Source organism: Scophthalmus maximus, chromosome 3, assembly GCF_022379125.1.
Source record: "Scophthalmus maximus strain ysfricsl-2021 chromosome 3, ASM2237912v1, whole genome shotgun sequence".
In the NCBI taxonomy this organism is placed as follows: domain Eukaryota; kingdom Metazoa; phylum Chordata; class Actinopteri; order Pleuronectiformes; family Scophthalmidae; genus Scophthalmus; species Scophthalmus maximus.
In genome coordinates, this window is record NC_061517.1 from 15,236,346 (window position 1) to 15,257,764 (window position 21,419).

At 41.0% G+C, this 21,419-nt stretch overlaps 1 protein-coding gene across 2 annotated transcripts; it reads right to left on the bottom strand.

Annotated features, from left to right (window-relative positions):
* Positions 1–5,074: 5,074 nt before the first annotated feature.
* Positions 5,075–21,303, bottom strand: LOC118317432 (N-terminal EF-hand calcium-binding protein 1). 2 transcript variants are annotated; one of them, XM_035646101.2, is made up of 12 exons: positions 20,898–21,303; positions 17,573–17,597; positions 12,509–12,617; positions 11,466–11,491; positions 10,679–10,776; positions 8,589–8,847; positions 8,379–8,458; positions 7,537–7,590; positions 7,196–7,308; positions 6,980–7,057; positions 6,717–6,808; positions 5,075–6,312 (listed from the first exon to the last, which is right to left on the bottom strand). In XM_035646101.2, exons 1-12 carry the CDS (start codon positions 21,012–21,014, stop codon positions 6,284–6,286), a joined length of 1,080 nt encoding a protein of 359 aa, XP_035501994.2. In that variant the 5' UTR covers positions 21,015–21,303; the 3' UTR covers positions 5,075–6,283. The 2 variants fall into 2 exon arrangements, with proteins under 2 accessions (XP_035501994.2, XP_035501995.2); XM_035646102.2 differs by lacking the exon at positions 11,466–11,491.
* Between the last annotated feature and the right edge of the window lie 116 nt (positions 21,304–21,419).

A 21,419-nucleotide genomic window follows, 5' to 3' on the forward strand; every position in this document is an offset into this window, starting at 1 on the left:
ATGAGCCCCGTTATGTTTGAGCGTCACGGCTCACTTGCATGACTATGAACGCTGACAAGGTCGACCCGCGGAGCACCGGGCTCGGTTCGCTTGAACGTCTCCGCCCGTCAGCGGCGCAGCTGCGGGTCGACACTGGATTCAACCAGGGCACTTTCTGCCACGGGTCCGGGGACTTTCCCCTGGGCGGGGAGGGAGAAACCGGGTTCTCTGCTGGTAGCCCAGAGAGCAAGCCTTCTGAATGCCCGGATGTAAAGCGAGGAGGAGGGCTTATAAGAAGGTGGGCAGGCGAAGATCGTCCACAATCATGGTGTTCGGGGTAAAAAAAAAAAAAAAAAAAAATCTAAAAGAAAATCACAGTGATATTCATTTTATTAAACACATTTATACCTTTTCAAAGCACCAGCACGTCTTGAAAACATCGTCTCTGTTCATTCAAAAAAACCAGTTCTTGTATCAAACGTTGAAAACAGCAAAGGATCATGGGAACTCTTAAAGGCATACTAGCACAGAAAATGGTTACTGTTTGTTATACGGATCTTATTTGTCTATATAAGCTTTCACAGCAGGAAAAACATGCACATATTATACATTGTCCTTTAATTATGATTCGCTATTTCATATCAGCATTATCTTAATGATGAGCTATTATAGTGTAATGTGTATTTGTGTAGTTACTTTAAGCCACCAGTGCTGAAAATAGGTTAGTGCCTAATATATTCTCAGCACTGGTCAGCTCTCCGTGAGATTTCTTTGAAATTGTTCAGAAAAATGATATAGATTACATTTAGACAAAGAATCCCATTGCAATAAGAGACTCAATACAGGTTTTTTTACCAGGAGGAAGTGAACAGCAAGCTGTCAGGTTAACGTTGCCTGTGTCCATGATAATTAATAATTTTTAAAGATAACAAAAGCAAGTTTTCTTTTAAATCAAAAAAGCAATTTGCTTCATCCTGTACAACTGTCATAGAGCTCTTCTTCCCAGCATGTCACGTTTCCCAGCATGCCATTGCAGCTGCTGTTTCATTATTTTGTGACAATAAAAACAAAACAATATAGAAATAATTAAAATAAAATAAATGTTAGATGTTGCACAGATATGGTGGCACGTCAATTACTAGTGGAGAGTGATGGGAGTATATTTACAATCTTTTTTTGACAAATTTCCCCCTGTATTACAATATGTCAGAGCTCCCTCGGTGACGCTTATCGTCTTGATCAGTGTCAATAATCAGTTTTTTGATTACAACTCAATACAACCTCTTCTTCTTCTCATGTACTTTCTTTCTACTTGTGTCTTTGAGCATCTGATTTTCCTTTCTTATTTCATTTTCTATTATGTCTTGAGTTGCCTGCATTTATTTTTGGCTCTACTATTTTTACTGCTCTTGCTTTTTTTCTCCTCTCGCTTTTCTTCTCACTTAATCTCGAATTGCATGTAATCTCATTTCACAGGCCGCTTCAATCTCCGTTTTCACCTTTTAATCCTGTCATCGTTTTTCTTCATCTTTCTTTCTCCAGGCAAATTTCTCTTACATTTTTTTCCTCATTCTTTCCACCCGTTTTTTCTTTTTTTTCCTGCTTGTCCTCTGATCCATCTTCCTCCGCTCTTCCATCTGTTGTTTTCCCACAGTAAATACATTCCCCTTTTCGTGCTGTTTTGCTGTGCACAAATGTGAAATGGCAGCGGTAATTACATGATTCTATCACAATAAACCCTCAAGCTTTCCTTTGACATAGTTTGTAATTGAGATACAGTACTACACATATCCTTCATGGCTCCAAGTATGTGGACACATAGACACCATGTGTTTCTTTTTCAAAACCAACGTGGACATTTGTTCCTATTCAGCGTCAGCAGCATAAGAGACGTCATACCCTGATGGCTCGCAGTAAGTGTTCCAGTCAATCCCAAAGGTGCTGGATGAGGTGAAATTCTTCCACACCCAACAGGAAAATTAATTTCTTAGCATTTGTCCTTTTTCTTTCTTCTATTAGCACAGAATGATGTACAGTAGGTTGATGTCTGCATTAGCAATTCTATAAGAACCTAATTTTGGGCAGTTTGAGAGGGATATAGCAGATCGTCCACTATTCAGAGGGTCGGTGGTTCGATTCCCAACTAATTTAATCCACATGTGAAAATGTCTTTGGGCAAAACTGTGAACCCAAAATTGAGCCTGAGGGTTGTGCCTCAGTGTGTGAATGAGATTCATGACTGATCGACACAGTGCTCGATATGGGAGTGCTATACGAATGTGTTTGAGTAAATGGCTGCTGTACTTTTGGATTTTCTGCATCCTTTTCATACACCTATTTTTATTACTCTCATTATTATCATGATGTGTTAGATTGTCCACATATTTTTCATTTGCTGTTCAAATTACATGCACTACCACACCACCCCACACCCTCCGTTTCCTTCTCCCCTTCTTTTCTTCCCTCATTTCCCCCTCCCCCCACACTTTTTTTATCCAGTATTTCATGGAGCCAATTAACCGTCTCTCCACTCTTCAAACGACATTCACCTTCTGTTGCCGCCACCCACCGGTATACCGCTCAGTCTCATATTTCTTTTCATCAGTCCTTTCATCTGGTCTCCTCCACCAAAATATCATGCATATCCCTCTAAAAATGTCACTCTGCCTCTGCAAGATGCTGGTTGTTTCATCTCCTCCTGCTATGACTTCATTGCTATCATACCTTTCAATACTTTCTTTTTTTTTTTAAATAAAATCTTTATTCTGTCTATCTATTCACGTCCTCTAGAACGTCGCCAATAATCTGAGTGTTGTTTGTCTAGTCAGACCATCCAGATAATGACTCATCATATAATTACTGAGCTGTGATCTGAGCAGCTCTTTAAGTAAATGAACACAAATGTCCAAGGGTTGTATTTAAGTGAGCTGAAGCTTGTTAAGCAGAAACACTTCAGCTTCTTTCTTTTTTTAATATCTATGGTTAGGATGCCATTTGGAGAAATAATGAAAAAGCACAGTAAGACTGTAGTGTTGTTCCATTTTACTGATGCAGTTCCCTTGCAGCTGAATTTCATCACCTCCCATTTTATGCAGACCCAGACCATTAAACTCAAAACGTCTCTACAAGCTTCACAGTTGATGTTAAGGGGGGATGCACTCCTTCGCCTGTGTTTGTGTTCTCTGCTGCTCACACCAACGTGTGGCCAATGACAGTCGGCAGCGGAGCCCTGATAAGACCGATCAAATGCCTCCAGATTCCAGAAATATATTTTGTGCCCTGTGCCGTCAGTAATCCTTCCCTGATCAACTGTCACTGAGCCTTCCTGGAAAATGCTAGAAGACATGTAACTCTACCCTTCGCTGCATTTTCTGAATCCTGAGAAGCTGAATTCAAGCTCCCTCCTCCTCCTCCGCCTCCTCCTCCTCCTTCTGTTGCCCTGTAGCTTATCACAAATCTGTCCACCCATGTGTGTGTGTGTGTGTGTGTGTGTGTGTGTCTTCAGTGTGGATGTGCTCTGACAGCTGACCCTGATTTTCCTCTGCCAGTGTGTCCCTGTCTCTTCACACACCATTTGCACTCACTCCTCTTTTTATAATTTTTCCTTCCCTCTCACATTGTCTCCAACCATTCTAACCACTAGTTCATAATTATGTACTAGCACAAACACAGGCATATTTGTTTGTTTGCAGTGACACTCAGGTGCCTTGATATACAAGAAAAACAGAAATGCCTTACCTGCTAATGGGTGACAAACATCGCAAATGACATCCATTTACAGGTAATTCATTTACACCATATGAACTGACCCGGCTCAGTCTGCTGTAAAAACAAACTGTTCCCTGCACAATTTGTACAAAAAGACATAACAACATCAACAAATTGTATCATATATTGTATGTATGATGCTTGAGATTTATATTGGAACAAATATAGCATGTATAATATATTTCTAGCGATTGTTTTTGTCCCGACATCCCTCTACAAATTCCACTGTCGCGGAGGAGAAAATAGCATGAAGGAAGGATGGGGGTGTGAGAATTCCTTTCCACGAGAGGCTGCCGCTATTAAAAAAAACCCTCCTGCCATCACCACCTTCACTTCCTACAGTTTTTGTCATGGAGAACTCTTTCAGTTTGACTTTACCTTTGAGGAGACCCGTGAGGTTGGATTTCTGACTGTACCTGCTGCAACGACAGCCGGTTCTGTTGTCAAGCCTGTACAGGGATTTATTGGAATTATGTGGGATGTGTATATGTACTTCATAAGAGCATCTACTAATGTAGACTGATCTAAATAATATTTTTCATCTACTATAATGTGAGGTAAATGTGAGCATAATCCTTTTATGGATAGACAGATAGAGAGATAGATAGATGGATAGATAGATGGATAGATACTGTATTTATCCCGAGGGAATAGATGAATGAATATTAAAGTTATATTTTATATAGATCAAGTATATTAAGTCAAATATTATTAGTGAAAAACTAAGACCCAGTGGAAAAAATAGTGAAAAACATGCACAACTATAACTGTTTATTGCCATGAAGTCATAGTCCCTGATGTTTACTGAATATACTTTTAAGATCGAATGGATAGTGTGAATGTGAGCTGTCAGTCGCTGCAGTGGAAACGTTGTCAATGCAGCGTCTGTGTAGGAGCAGTTTCATGTTGAGGAGGAGAAGGAAAAGCCAAGTGACTTTGAAGAGGGTAAACCAGATAATTGCCCCAGATTCAACACAAGGAAGGTTTGAAATTGTTCCATTTGAAGAAAAAAAAGTAGTTTCCCCAAGGTTCCTGCAGCAGACACCATGAGCTTATAGTTTCTGTCTGTCAGTCCTATTCATCGAAGGAGAATGAAAATAATTTCCTCTTTTTCCAGTTTCTTTGGCCGTTTTGCAGGAATTCTGATAAAGTTTTCTAAATCTTATTTGAGCAAATAGCCTATTATTTACTCCTGGTGCTGAGCTTAACGTAGGCCATATAGCCCAATAGACATGATACTAAAGAGCTCAATATATGGGCCACTTCAGTTTGCCATAAACTGTTATTGACTCCAATAATGAACACATTTATGAATCATTTCATTAGATCACATTTCACCAGCATTTTATTCAACGTCAGGAAAGAGAGACATGTAATGCATACTTCCATGTCATCAATATGTCATGAACATTACTTCATGCCAGAAAACAATCATAAAACATCCACATGACAACTTTATATTCTTCATAAAAGAAATGAAAGAAAGAGTGAACACATTCATCTCTCTCCTTATACTATCATACTGTACATTTACCAGTGTTCTACGACAATTACTTACATCTTACACAGCCTTCATTTACTACTGTACACAATCTTAACAAACTCGTGTTGTATATCATTACACAGCACAACGGTTTCTGCTAAATTTCTGTCAAAATATAAACTTCTATTTGTGTTTACTGTGCCGTTAAACTGCAAATGTAAAATGATGGCTTTTGAGTTTTGTGTATAGAGTAACAGTGCGGGCAAACTGTGCTATTATTTGGTTAATTATCATCCGCTTATATCTGACTACACGTTAGTGCAGCTCTTGGCTTATTTAAATAGCAGTAAATCCTACATTTTCAATAGACAATCTACAATAAACACTTGCTTGTCACAATTAGGTCCATGTTTCTTTTTTTCCCCCCTAAAGTGCAAACGTGTCACGCGGATGATAAAAGTTTGCGGACCACAATTGTCCATTAACTTTGTTCTATTTAATGGACGCTCGGTAGCAAAGCTTTGAGGGAGAAAACAAAGCACAATACCACAGAAAGAACAAGGGAAAATGCAGGTTGACCGCACCACTGTTTCTGTTTTTGTTCATACTGAAGGATGAGTGTCGGATAGTGAAGGATGGACAGATCAGTTGTTTCTATTTTTGTGGCATCATTGACAATAGGTCTACTCTAGGATGTACATTTATTTCATTTAAATGAACTAGCACAGAGGAATAAGAAATCATGCATCTTTTTTTTTCTTTTCATTTCTTGTGTGTCTGTTAAATCAGAAGCAGGAAATGTGCAAATACTGTTGGGGAAACGAATATTTGGAACAGATCGTGATCATACATTAGAATATTGCATTACCTCAATTCTTTCTATCCGAAGGTTTTACTCATTTATATCTCAGCAGCCTTCTTTTTTATAACCTTGGAGCATGGCTTTGCAAAAACAATCCTGGTCGTGACAAGAAGAAAAAGTGGATATCAAGGATCAAAAAGGAAACAAAAAAACAATTGTACAATTGCTTTTGTGGAGTTGAATTTGCTCCGTCAGTTGTTGTTCATGATCCACCAAGAGGCTGTGAAATAAAACAAAAAATTAAGCGTCTGTTTTTTATGTTTTTAGATTGAGTCAAATAGAATAGAGAGTAACAGCATGTATCTCTGCTGTTCAACCATGCCATATGCTCCCTTATGTATTCCACAGGAATAATATTTTCAGATTATATGATGTTGCACAGTGGAAGCTATTGCACAGAATAAGTATTGCACAGAGATATTGCATGGTATAAATATTATTTATGGAGGGTGTTGTACATGCAATAAAAATGTTCACAGTGGTCGGCCATGGTATGCTTTATTCTACTGCCACTGTTTCCTGCGAATATTTTGATTATTTCATACATTAAATAAAACCGGATTAATGTGAGATTGTGCATGAAACAGCAAGTTACTTGTTATTGTTTAAAGGTCTGGTTTCTACCTGGGAGGAGCATGGTGGAGACCATCTCCGGCTCTTCGAGTGAGTCGATAATGCAGCGCTGGAAGGTCTTACTGATGGACGACTGCAGATAGCTAAGTGGAAACAGGGATGGAAAGCATGAGACTGCCATTTGCACTCTGACAAAAGAAAAACAATGCTTGAGCGGGAGGGAGCCTGCGAGCGGCTCGGCGTGCTGGACAAATTCTGGCCCACCAGTGAAATTCTCAGAATGAGTTTTCTGTGTGAACTCCTCCTGATCCTACCTCATCCAGGAGAGACGGTCCTGCCAAAATTCATACATGATGAAGCATGATCTGTCTGGCAGGTTCTGGACTGAGACGCTGAAGACAAAAAGGGGCAGAGAGACAGGGGGAGAAAGCAGACAGGGGGGGGGGTTTATTATTTGGAGTGGCTGCTTCAAATCACAGAGATATCCTGAGGCAAACAAAGGCACTGAGGCAGATAAAAAAGGCACATACTGCAGGTTGTTGAGCTGGCTGCTGGTGGCATCTGTGTAGATTTTGAGAGCTTGCTGAAACTGCTCCACGTCTCTCTCCTTCACAGACATCTGTCTCTGAACAAGAAGAATGTTCTAGAGTACGGCAAGAGGAAGCGAAGCGGGGTCATTACATTGTCAAATAAAATCGTAAACATTTTTTTAAATTGCGCACAAATCACAAACGGTGCATCAAAAAACGTTTGCAACACCTGAACAATGAGCACCATTATAAACATGTATATTACATTTGATTCGGTACATATATACCTAATCTGACACAAACATACAGGTGAACCTATTTATAGCACAAGTTTGACTCACCGATTTGTACGTCCCCGCTAACGTGTCCTCTTTGAGAGGCTCAAGATGTGGACTCTGAAGAAGGCGGCATAAATATTTCAGTCAGACACGAGTAGAACAAGAAATAGAAGCAAAACTGGCTCAACAAGCACAGTGTGGCCTCCGGTAGCCGGCCACAAGGAATTGGCTTTCAAGGAAGAAACCCTCCAACAGCTTCACTCTGTGGTTTTACTAAATTCTTGTCTGCATTGCCAAGATAAGAAAATGTAATTTTTAGTTTAGGCTTCTTATTTATCCATGCAGCGCTGATACCTTAACCTTGGGGAAAGTGCCATCTATAATTTCAGATTCATTTGAAACGCTAACAGCAAAATTCCAACTGAATTAAATCCCCAAAGCAGCAAAACATATGTGGCTTTCTGTCAATTTCAAGAAATTCAAAACATCTGCATGCACCTGTTGTCCCAGAGCACCAACATCAGGACAGAATCCGTGCAGCACTAAGACACTGATGCATCAGCATCTGTATGTGTGAGTTTGTGTGTGTGAAGAATTCAGTTTTCAAACAACTATTGTGTCTCATTGATTTCACTCACACCTCTTCTCAGTGTCCATCACGGAGGCTGATATTTTATGCATGACCTCCGGTGTGTGCGGCTCAATGCAGCTTTCCACTTTGTGCAGATCATCCTCTCTGACAGCATGTTGGATCCTATACCACTTGGGCAAACACTGTATTGACACTGTCTTGACATATCCGCCCGTAACAGCTGAGCCTAAACCTGATCTTTGCTGACAGAAATCCTGTGAGCGAAACCCTCTGGCTGCCAATTTTGACTGAAACAAAGAGATTTGAAACAAACCTCGCACTCCAGTTTGTCTATGAGATGCTCCAGCTGGTTGATCTGGGAGCCCCAGGGATTGTCTGGCTCCACACTGACCCCTGACCCAAGAAAAAAGATAAGAGCACCAAAAAAACCCAAACGGATATATGACCGGTGACAGCTCACCAAAGTCATGCACGTTCAGTTTTTTTAAAATTAAATTTAATCTAAGTGTTCACTCCAGCGTACCTGTGGTGAGCATGCCAGAGTAGGGGTCAGTAGGAGAGAGACACATGTTCTTTTGGATGCGTCGGCCGGGGCGTTTGGCCACCCTCTGGATAGCCAAGTCCTGGGGCTTCTTCACTATCCTCTTCCCTGTACAGCCTTGGTCGTGAACAGCCTCCATTGCACAGTCCAGGGACGACTGAAGGGACTGTAGCTGGGTGGTGGTCTCCCGCAGCAGGAAGCGCGTCACAAACTGACCCAGCACTGACGAGCCCTGATACTCCTGGAGGGGAAAGTAACAGTAAGATGAAGGTAAATGATCGACCCCGATGAAGAGAAAACAAATCGGTCCTTTTCTTTGTTTTATCCTCATTCGTTAATTTCTTACCTGCAATAAAAATACATTAATGTATTTTTATTGCAGTCATTTAATGAGAGGAACTAAGCCAAAATAGCATCATTACCACCTAGCTCCTTAAAACAGTCCATGCATGGTGTGTGCATGTCACAGTGTTGATTACACCCTGAATTAATGGATGCAAAGCACAAGGGGTAATAATGATGTACTCGGTGAACTGAAAAGTGCTATTATGGTGATGTATTGATGCCGGGTGCCGGTATTCAGGGACCTTCAGTGTAACAGCTTCTGTTTTTTTTAGCTGTTTGAATCCACATAAACACTGCCGGCTCAGTTTTCTGTGGATAATGAAGCCTGTCAGCCTGTGGTGCAAAGAAATAGGCCTCAGAAGAAAATGGAAAGAAGACATTTTAAAAAATGACCTCTGATCTTTAAGGACTCCTTGTTTCTATGTCTTTTCTTCTCAGCAGCAGACACTGCACTACACGAGAAGGGTACCTCAGTCCTTTTCTCAATTTCTCTCTCTTTCTTTTTGAGATAGAAGAGCTGCGACAACACAGCAGGTGTTGTCTTATTATACCAGGACACCACAACCACACAGAAGATACATTCCACACTGTTTGTTTCATCATTTCACTGCGTTCACTGAGTTTCCTGAAATCATGAAAGGAGACATTTCACAAATTTCCGATTGTGGAAAGATGGTTATCCGGGAAATAGAAAATTCCATCATGCCATATTAAAATATTCCCCTAATGATTCCAATCACCTCTTCCACCTATTCCCTCAGTTTAAAATGTGTAACATGACATAACATTACAACAGTAAAAGGTAATTATATCCTTCCCCATCGCCAGGGACTTCTGTTTCTGTCCAATCACAGAAAAGACAAAGTGTGGTCCCACCTTTTTCCGTAATCTGAAATATCATTCTCTCAAATCTTGTTGTGTTTTGAGGGTCAGGGTCACCGTTTAATATATATATAGACAAGGGGAAAGTACAAAAAAAGAGAAACAGAGCCAGACAGGGAGATAACGTCGGAGAGGATGGTTGTACAGAGTTAAAAACAGAGAGACAGAGAAGACAAAGAAGTTTGTGTCTGATTGAATAATAGACCAATAAAAAAGGGGGATAGTAACTGAAAGAGAATATAAGGGCAGATGAAACATGGGGAAAACATGTGTTGTGCAGTTATGTGGACAGCATATCAGTTGGTTGGATCCATACTGACGTACGTTCTCTTTCTTGCTTTCATCATTAATACCCACTTCCTGCACCGCAGTGAAAATAAGTTGCTGCACTGAAACGGCCTCATTACGCGACTGCGTCCACATCCACAAACGTACCTGCTCACAGTCTGCACCCGATTCTCTTCCCTTGCCAAAAAGAAATTCATAGTTGCTTGTTTGCCCGAGGGTTATGTAAGATTGATAAAGAGTGAGCTGAGGTATTGATTATGTCTTAGTTGTTTTTAGAAGTACGGCTCGTCAGAAAAGGCTGCGTGAGCTTATGTTTGAACATGTTCAGTCAGTGAGGGAGGCAGCTGGAGTCAGTCATGCTGGTTTCTTCCGTCACGAGCCCTCTGAGAGGGTCTCAAACTGCAGCTGATGCAATAAAAGGCAACTTAATAAACCTGTCTGAACGCGTGGAGGCTTGAAGGATACTGACAAATGCTCTGAGAGTTGTTGATGTCTGCTCATGTCATCACATTTGAATCGTGTCGTGACATGCAAAAATTCAAACCATCGCCACCCACCTCTTTAGTCTTGTCCATGGCCTTCAAAATGGCCACGTTAAGCTTTTCCAGGGCGGACAGGACGTTGACGTATTCTCCCAGGTGTGGACTGAAGTACTCTGGAGAAGAGGATTTGTTAAGCACCTTCCACATGGCTTGTGTCAGATCAGCACGTGGGTCAGTGGTGTTTTCCACTAGACGGAAGTTAATCAATGCCGCCACTCATGCCACTAATTAGAATTAATGGCATCTTCGATGTTGAGTCATTGACTCGGGGCATGTTTGAGTTTGAGTTATGGTCGTCATCAGACAGTGGAAGCCAAGAGGAATAGTTAAAACTGTGAAACTTTGGGCTTTCGCGATAGAAAAATAGCAAGCTTATGTACTGTAAAGCTGCTTTCAGACATGCTCAGAAGTCCAGAAATTGTCCGGAACTTCTCCAGAGGTACTGTATTCGAGAACGCAAGTGTCTGCGATGTTGCTGAGGACATTCTCCTGAGTTTCTCCTGCCAGCCCCACAGTGTCATCTCCCCTGAGGAGGAGGAGGATCTCCCGAGGATTCACAGCGAGCGTAACCAAAAACAAATAACTCTAGTTAGAGTTATCGGAGCCTGCTGCAGGCTTTACCAAGACACCACAGAATGATGTGGAGAATACGCTACTGAGTGTGAAACGCGGACAATTTCCCGCTGCTATCATCGAACGCGAACGTCAAACTTCCGGAGAAAGTCTGGGCGCAATGTCTGAAAACAGAGTGACATTGATGAAGCGCTCAATATGAAATGATGCAAGAATGGCACATAATTACCTGAGAGTTTGTCAATGTCCAGGTTGCTGTGAGGACGGAGGGCAATGGAAAAAGAGCAACAGAGTCATGCTAATTAAAGAGTTATCATTTGGGGAGATTGAAATAGCCTCCTCAGTCTTTTTGTCTTTTGTCTGTCAACCGGACCACCACTTTGGTGGAGTAAAAAATCAAAAAAACTATTGGATGGATTGCCAGGCATCCCAAAGGATGTTATATTGGCTTTTAGTAAAATATCTTGCAGCTATTATAATTTAAAATCAAATTTGGGTTCATGGCGAAACTAATGACATTTCATGCTAATGTTAACACAGTAAACTAAGATGTAAAGATTACAACTGTTTAACATCAGCGTGTTACTAGCATGACACATACACATACAGCATATTCTAATGTAACAATAATGATTGAATGAATTGAATAAACGATTTTACTGGACATTGGCACAGTGCAGGACACTATCTTGTACATCATATTTGTGTACTGGATATTTTTGTTGTTTCATTGAGTATTATATTCCAAAGAGAGATGAAAAACAGAAGTTGATTTGATTATTTTACCTTATACCACATGTAGTTTTAACACATCATTTTGAGAAGTCCAGAGCAAGAGCTTACATTGGCAAATCGTTTTGTTATTGCCTCCCTTTTTGATGTGTATTTATATTTCTTCAATATGCACATAAATTTGAGGCACACATTTAAGCGTGCAGCTAAAGCTCTAACACCTGAGTTGTTATTCTTCACTGTGATGGGTTGGTACTTCAGTGATGCCAAATTATGACTATAATAAATGATTTTCCATTCAAAAGTTGAGCTGGTTGCCGAGGTAAATATTGAAATTATCTTAGTGTTGCTCATCAGTGTACAAACAGAGCGCTGCAGATTCAGGGGCTTTCGTGTCCGATTTAAATCTCCCTATGGAATATTGACATAATCTTCACTGAAGTGAAGTGTTGAGGTCTCACTGCCAGGCAGCAGCAGAGCAGGAGGAGCTGCAGATGGGAGCCCGAGTTGGACGATGTCCAAAAGAAAAGATGGGCTTACTCTGTCTTCTGCCTGTCGATGGAGAAGTACAGCTCCTGCATCTGCTCGTCAGTGAGGATACCGTCGGTGAAGTACGACTGGAACTCCTCCAAGGACAGCTTCCCGTCATCTGGAAGGAGAAACAGCCGTCAAAATGATACCATGCTGAAGCCTGAGGCTTTTTAGCACCTTAATGAAGAGTTTGTCTATTGTTCGCCAGAATGGGATGAGGCTAATTTGGATTGGTAATGCTACATTAACTGCAGTGATGAGGACAAAGGTGCTGCTGCAAATGAATATATCCACATCAATTCTCTCTTTATTTGGCTTTAAAGAAACTGTAAAGGACAAAGGAAGTCTGTCATCAAACTGAATTAAACAGTAATGTCCACTCGTCCAACTCCCATAATGTAACAAATGGTTAGTTGTTAGTGATCCAGCTGAATGGTCAATTTCTGCTCTTAGGAGTCATCATTTCACAAGTGAACAAACCATTTTCTTTTTTTAACTAAAGACCCTAACGCAGCTTGCATTTCCTCAACGCAGAGAAGATACATCGCAAAACGATTCATTTCCACTGCCAATCGTTCCTCCTTTTACACTTTTGTGACAATCACACAAAGACAGTTTTATACCTTCACCATAGTGTCGTTAATGGCAGCAAAATACACATAGACAGATGTCTACTACAGGTACGGCGAGGTCCGTCTTTGAGAAGCAGCGTCCGGGGCTGTGAGCTGCATGGCTGATGAAATTGGGGGCAGGGACTGACGGCTAGCTCGAGCAGACAGAGCTGAGCTGACTGACAGACAAACCTCAGACGATAATGAGATCTCACCAGCTTTGCTCTGTAAGCACCGACACCTTCAGAGGCTCTGCTCTCAGATCCCTGCCAGGCAGCAGGGCTCCGACAGAGAGGCCTGAGCCGAGACTAAACTATCACCTGTTAGTAGGTAAGAACACTTTTGACTTGGGGTTGCACTTGGGGTGGCAAAGTGCTGTCAGCCCGATGCAAAATCTCCAGAAGATATTTCTTTCAATGTTTTACATTGTTTAATCACAAATCACCACATGAGGACCATAACTGTGAGGTGAAAACCTGTGTTTACTGAACGTTTGTTGTGGTCTGGCTATGATAAACCTCGGCTGGAAGACGAAGCTGTGAGTGGAGAATCGTAATTCCTGTCTCACACTTCCCCTGTTGAATTAAAAAAAATCGTCTTTCCACACGCTGTAGGAGTAAACACAATCTGTTGCACCTCTGACTCACTCTCCAGCCCTCTCCGTCAGAGCTGCCCTGTTGCAGATTCACACCAAACTGGACAAACAAAGTCACGGTGCAGCTCAGATTTCAGAAGTGTTCACTGTTCCTCAGAGAGCAGAGCTGAAGTGGTAGAGGGCTCGTCTCAAAAGCTAAAGGCCAGTGATCTGTCTGGCAACACTATAAGTGTCCTTACGTTAAAAGGTATGCAAACTCATTGCTTCAAAAAATTAAGTGGAGTAAACTTAAAAGGATGAGTTAACGTAGCTGGTTTATTGTGTGTTTTTTGAGATGTAAGCACTGAATGAATTTGTATGTAGTCCACTTGAATAATGTGGACAGGAACACAATAAGAATAAGTCGCATGAACTCAATGTAGAGTTCTGTGTATACAAGAGATTGAGAACTGTTGCATTTTAAATTACATGTAAATAAAATCTACTTCATACACTGTAGCAAGTTAAGAAGTAGTGGGAAGAAGTCCATCTGAGGGACGATCTCACCATCATTATTCATCATTACCCTCATTATTGTCCTAACCCTCATGGCCAGACAGGAAGCACAGTACATAACCATCCTCCGCACAATGGCACATCATTGCACTGGCGCATGAAATTCAGTCTTTCTACAATTTGAGAAGCGATGTGAGGAGCAGTAACACTAATGAGCCAAGTACCATGTACATCTGTACAAATGTCAACTTATTGCCTCGGAGCCTGCTGGAATGCTCGGCTCAGAAACTTAAAAAAATCAATAATATACTTGAGATGAAACAAGTGTGCGGTCATAAATTGCAGAGTAAAGTAAAGTACACAGTAAAAGCACCATTTGATTCAAGTCAGGATATTTACAGTGAAGCGGAGAGAAGCTTTAATAGCTTGTAGTCACCTAAACTTGACCACACACTGGATCATAAACTTATTTTCATGGGGGGCACAGGCAGTGTCTGTTCTGTAATTCATGTTGGAGGACTTGTAGGATTTGTTGGTCAAACAATCATTTGGGAAATGAATTTACTGTTTCAGTCATTTATCGAGCAAAAATTTGAAAACATATATTTACTCTCATTGTCATTTTTTGTAAATAAAACTCAATTACCAACTCGTCAATGTGTCTGTTCATTTCTGCCAATAGACAAAAGGTATGTTCTTATAATTTTTGTTAGCAAAAGAACGGGTCACCGTCATTAGCATTCAACTCTCACACAGAGATATTGAATTCAAGAAAATTGAAGTTTTGCATCAATTTATCCGGAGCTTCGTGACTAACAACTCCCAACGCGACACGTCTGAGGAGAAATGTTGTGTTTGTTTCAGATGGATGATAAATTTGTTCCTCACGACAGAACCGCAGCTCTAACTGTGACCTAAATGAAAATGTCTTCCTGTGCATGAAGCTTTTTTCTTTCCAGAAACACATTCCCTCGAGAGAATCCTAAAGCAAAAAAAGTGCTAAAGTGAGGCAGCAGCAATAATTCATAAAGTCTGACGGCGCGATTGAGGAGAATAGGAGAAATAACAGTAAACATTGACAATAAATTATAAGCTATTATTCATTATTGTGGAGAATATTCAGTTTAAAAATGAAAGAGCTTTCTGTACATGTTTAAGGTGTCACAAATTTTTCAACTGGATCTGCAACAATTAAATCGCTAGAAGAATTACTACTATTTTGATTATCAATCAATAATCATTTATCATGATTCAGTTAATCAAAGATGAGGACTTGCTGCTTGTTCTTGTCCTATATGACAGTATATTGAATATTTTTAGGCTTTGGAGAAACGGTCAGCAAACAGAAGACCTTCCCATGAGCTTACTTTTTCACATTTTATAGATTTATTCATGACAAAAACAATGAGCAGATTCATTGATAATGACAAGAATAATGATAGTTACAGCTCTGGCTTGGACTAATGAACAGAAAAAAGTTGCTGTTTTTGTTTATAAATGACGTGAATCAGGTTTGATAATGTTACTGTCTTCCATCCAGATCTGCAGCACTTTGCTTCGTCTGTGAGGATTCTGCTGCGCTGCACAATCCTCTCGGCCACACTACTGTAACAGCATTCATTAAAAAACTGCAAGTGAACAAATACTGCCAGGGAGAAACCTCCCAGTGATTCTTATCATCTGAGCATCTGGAGGAGAAAGGAAAACCGACCTTACCCACTGATGTACGACTTCTCCAAAACATATTCTTTATATTTAACATTTTCCTCCTTATGTTTTCTATTAGTTTATAAACGGCTTGTTTTTTTCATCAATATAATACAATAGATAATAATAATACAATAATAATCAGCAAATAGAAAATAGAAAGTAATGTCCATGTGGCCTTGACAAATCATTCCTTCAGCTCAGTGCTTTTGTTAAGAAGTCAGCTGGGATGAAAAGAAAATTAAAATGCATTATCAAACTCAACTTATTTTAAAAGACAAATTTACTCATCAGCGTTGTCCTCGACTGTCTTTGTTTTTTTTTCTAATGATCAATTGAAGCTGCACTGGAAAATTTGATTCTAATACCATTGATCACACTTTCATCGTGTGTCCAGCTCTCAGCTCAATGTGCGGCAACATAAACGTATCAGTAATTCATGTCAGCACGAGGCTGTTGACAAAGAGCTTTTGGGTCTTTACTTCATACTCTTGTATTAAAACAAATTCCTCTTCACAACAGCACAGAGGAACAGGGTGTAGTGGGTTGTTAGCCAGCCCTCATTATGTGGTAATTCCGCAGTGCTCGAGGCGTATCATGGCAGCCCACACAGTGCGGATTGGAAGGTGCACGACTCAGTGAGCTTCTGAAGACGAGGACCGGGCAGAGCTCAGCTGCAAATTGAAGATAACTACATATAACGAACGTATACGACAGAGCGCTCCTCTCGTGCCTTATGCTCATTCCCTCGGCAAAAGAGTGAAACATAAAAGCGTTGGGCAGTGAGTTAAAGAACAGGAGGTGCAGACCCGAGGCGGCACAATAAATGCATGTAATATGAACACATCTATTAACGTGTGTCTCACCTCTGTTGTGTTTTCATGTATTTTCTAATTACAAATTCACAAAGTAATCACCTGAGTCTTGACAAAACCGAGAGGAAGAAATTTCACACCCACACTTTCCTTCTAACTTCCACAAGTTCTTTACTGCAGTCCGAAAGAAAACATATCTCTAAAGAGCTCTTCCATAATTTACAAACTGAAGATGATTTTTTTTCTTCTTTATTTTGCATCTAAATATCATTAACCCTGCTCTTACGTGACAAAGTCCCACTCCACTCAGCACATATAGACTCCGTGCATTAATGACTTGCCTTCTTTTCATTTTCGTCCCATTAAATGGAGATGCAGCGCATGAATAAAGAAATTAAGAGCAAACACATTTCCTTGTGTGCCAGGCGCTGCTTCTCATGCAGAGCCGGATGCGCCATTTTTCCCCAGGAGATCTTAGGCAGGGGAGAATGTCCTCTGAAGTAAAGAGGGGAGGGGGGTTTAAATGTATCACTGTAACACATTAATCAAACGGAAGAGTGACATGTTTGCAGAGGGAAATTCATTAAATTCACATCATCTGCAAGTCTCCGGTGAATTTTGCAACATTTGGAGATGTAAACGTTTTCTACAGAGGCAGACGGCAAAAGGCAAGTGACACCCGAGGCCACATTTACTGTATATCAGCCAAAACAGCGCGACTGTCTGAGCAGAGCCATCAGTGTTGTGCACCTCCTTTTTTCTGTGTATGGCTCTGTCGTCAAAGATGTGTTTTAGTTGAGCTTTAATAAGCCGTGAATCATCCAATTAGCTGTGTGTTTTGTTTACTCACCATTTTTGTCTGCCCGGCGGAATATCTGCAACACAAGAAGACCGTGTTCAGTTTTGTTTTTGAACATTTTGCACAAATGACCAAAAGTACTGGGCAATTTAAAAACATCAACAACGGCATTTAAAAATTGAACAATAGAAGGAAAAACAGTATCTTAATATCCGTGTGCAATTATCATGAGAAAAATACAATGCATAAAAAGCAAATCAGATTTTTTGCTTATTGAAGCAGTGATGTAATCCAACTGGTGAGTCTCCACAAATGTGAGCCAACCATCGGTCTATGAAAAGTTTTTTCACACATTTATGCAGAGAACAACACTAAGCTGAGGTGCAATTTCCATATTTCAATAACAAAAGAGACATGACATGAGAAATCACAGGAAATTAAACGCATGATGACGGCTTTTACAATTTTCTCTTTCTCTCTGGGCATTGAATGGGTTCGCGCTCCTTTGGAATATTTCACACGTTTTTGTGCACAACTTGCACAAGCAGGAAGTGACTGTAATTTCCCTTTTCTTTAATTTAGGCTGTCAACTCTGTAATAAAAATCATTACTGATATATCGTCCACCTCATCAACATGTGAGTAGTCGCGTGTGTTCGTGGAGCGTGAAGTGTTGCGTGTGATATTGCAGTGGCACCTCTTTCGTTTCAGCTTTGTTTTTATTTATTTTTTTTTTCTCTTCAGCTCAATCACTCATCATGTGTGGACCAATAGAGTCCAGTGGCTGGCCGATCCACTGCATCATCGTCAGAGTGGAACGGTGCACTCACACCCAGCTGTCACCTTTCAGGCACATCAGGGTGGGAGGACATGAACACACTCTGCTCACATCACTTTTTTGTCTTTTGTTCTTTCAACATCCCTCCCCCATTCAACATCTTCAAAGACTACAAGAAAGAATGGTACAGAACACAATGCACAAGTGGTCTCCAAATGGTGTATGGTCTAATCCAGAGTATACATAGGGGACCATATGTTTGCAAAAATCATGGATACATGTACTGTATGTATAGTGAATGTTTTAAATACAATTCTAGATATCAAGTTGTTTCTATTCATTTTTTGCATACAATCAAATAAATTAGCAGAGACAAAAGTGAAAGTCTAGGAATCAAGTAAGTTCTTAAGGCAAGATATGAACTGAGTTGGACTGTTTGCAGTTAAAAAAAAATGTTCTAGTTTAAAGCTTTAACAATATTTTCTAATGCTGTCATTAGAAATTAAAAACAACTAATACCATCTATAGACACAAATATATTGAAGTCAATGACAAAATATGTGTGGTGTGGGCAAGCCAGTATTATGAACATGACATTTTTTTTGTAATAAAATAACTTTTAATGTATTTCTCTGTGAGGTTAGCTACAGGAAGTTTTTAAAATTATGATCAATGTCAAAAAAATCATACTTCAACTAAAGATGTCTTTACAGTACCATTTTTCCAATTTCCTTGTTATTTCTTGGTCAACAAAAATGTCTTTAATGAGCTAAAATTGCCAAATTGTTGATCCTGACATGGTGTGCACACGGGTTAGCTGTGATCTACAGTTGTTTTGTTGTGGACAGGCTAAAACACGCAAAACAGCCAGTTTGGTCTTCTGAAAACCCTGGAGTGACCGTGCAGCAGGCACCAACACTCCTGAATGCAGGTGAAGGGATCGAAACCTGGAGGCTGAACTATGATTGTACAATTTTCTCCAAAGCGCAGAAGTGATGATGTAGGCATCCTGTCTAAAACACATCAGAGGAGGCCAACAGGGAGCTGCTCCATAAAATGTGGGAAACAAAGTGAGAGCGATAAACATCCGCCCTGAGAAGCCTAAGTAGGAGATTTACTGGCCTTTTTTCTTCCGTTGTGCTGCTAAGTGAGAGGTTGGTGGAGTCGACGGACGTGCCGTCATCCCACAGAGCTGATAAAGATCTCCTAAAAGCAATATTAGTCATAAGGCTGCTGCTCGGGCTGTAACGTTCTATCTCAGCCGGTCCCTGGGGCCTGTTAATATGCCACACTGAGTCCTACTGAACACGATAAAACTAGAGCAGGGGGAGTGAACCATCTTCAGCATCTCAGCTATACGACATAACACTAAACGACACACACACAGCTTCCCGTCAGCCTCCAGAGAACATCACTACCTCAGAAACCGGCAGCGACACGCCTCTCGGGGACGCAACATCCAAAAACCTCCGCAGGACTGTGAGTCTGTTAAACCACAAAGCCCGTCTTTCAGATTGTCTAATTGTGGTATAGACAAACAGAGGGAGCCACACATGAAGAAAAGAAAATGCACGCAAAAAAAGCATCCTCAAGTGGCAACGAGTCTGTGCAGGAGAAGAAGATTGCTCTCAGTAAAATACTGCAAATATGATTGGAGCATACAGTACACAAATGATTTATTTGTTCCGAAAGCGCAAGAGACTGCAAAAAGAAAAAAATGCAATGATCCGTGTGCTGGAAAAGTTCGTGACAGGTCGGATTAGGGAGTGCAGCTCTTCAAGAATACCTGACCACCCACCAGCTACTGTGACAGGGTCGGTGAAGAAATGCAGCATTGGGCTGCAGGGGATGGATGACAACTGCATCTGAGCCCAGTGTGCTCCTGCTGCAGTCTAATGTTCCCTTTGCTGGCCAGCAATGAGCCGGAGGGAAGGATTTCTTTCTTCTAGTTTTTTAGGGAGTATCCTCAGTCGACCAGAAGGCTCCAAACATAAAGTAGTGTTTAGTAACATAAAGTCAGTTCAAATACTTTTTTTTTTTAAAATGCAATGGAGGTATATTGACCCCGTGGAACCAGGCAGCTGAGTGTGTAATCCAACCCTCCGTCAACTGTGCAACATCCTGATTAAATTATTCAATTTATATTTATGTGTAGCACTTCATGAAGGGGAGGCTGCTCATTAAAAAAAAAATTATATATATATATATATACTGTAGGCTCCCATATGTTTCACTGAGACAATGTATGGCATCTAGGATACAACCAATGTCATGACCCCTATTACCATATGAAAGAAGAAATGGGAGAACCATTGTCGAATGGAGGCAACTACACACTGTAACGCTTCGTGATGAGAATCACATTTTGCGCGTCACATGACTGACGTGTCCTTTGATATTCACGCACCAACGGGCGCTCACCCTTCTCACATAATGGGGCATGATGCTGACATGCCTGCACGTCGACACGAACCATCCATAAAGAGCCGGAATGGAGGACACTCATCGTATCGTGAGATGATCCCCAAAACGATGACGCGCAAAAAAATAAATGACCCAAAGCTATCTCTCTAAAACATGCTGTGACACCTTTACTTACATCATGGAACAGGGAGATGGCTTGATTTTGGTTGTGGTCCAGCTCCTTCTGCTTCCTCAAGTGTTCGCGCTTGGCAGATTGGAGGCACATGGTGATCATCTCTGTGCACGCCAGCATTTTCAAATGTAGGCTCTGCTGCTCTTTTTTGTTTTTTAATTTCGTTGGGGGTTTTTTTTTTTCTTCCTTCAGATTGTCCAGTTGCCGTGTCTTTTCCTCAGAGGCTGTCCTCGGCCGGGCGGATAGAGGATGATGATGGGGATGCTGATGCTGATGTTGGTCCTGTGATCCAGCGACAACGAGACAGACTCAGCCCGCTGCGCCTCTGCTCGTTTCTATCCCAACGCCTGCGCGTCACGAGCTGCAGCTGCAGCAGCAGCAGCGACCCATGCAGACCCAGAGGACTGCGCCACCTGCTGGCGAGGAAACACACACGCACGCACACACACACGCACACACACACACACACAAACACACACACGAACACGCACACACACACACACACACACAAACACACACACGCAC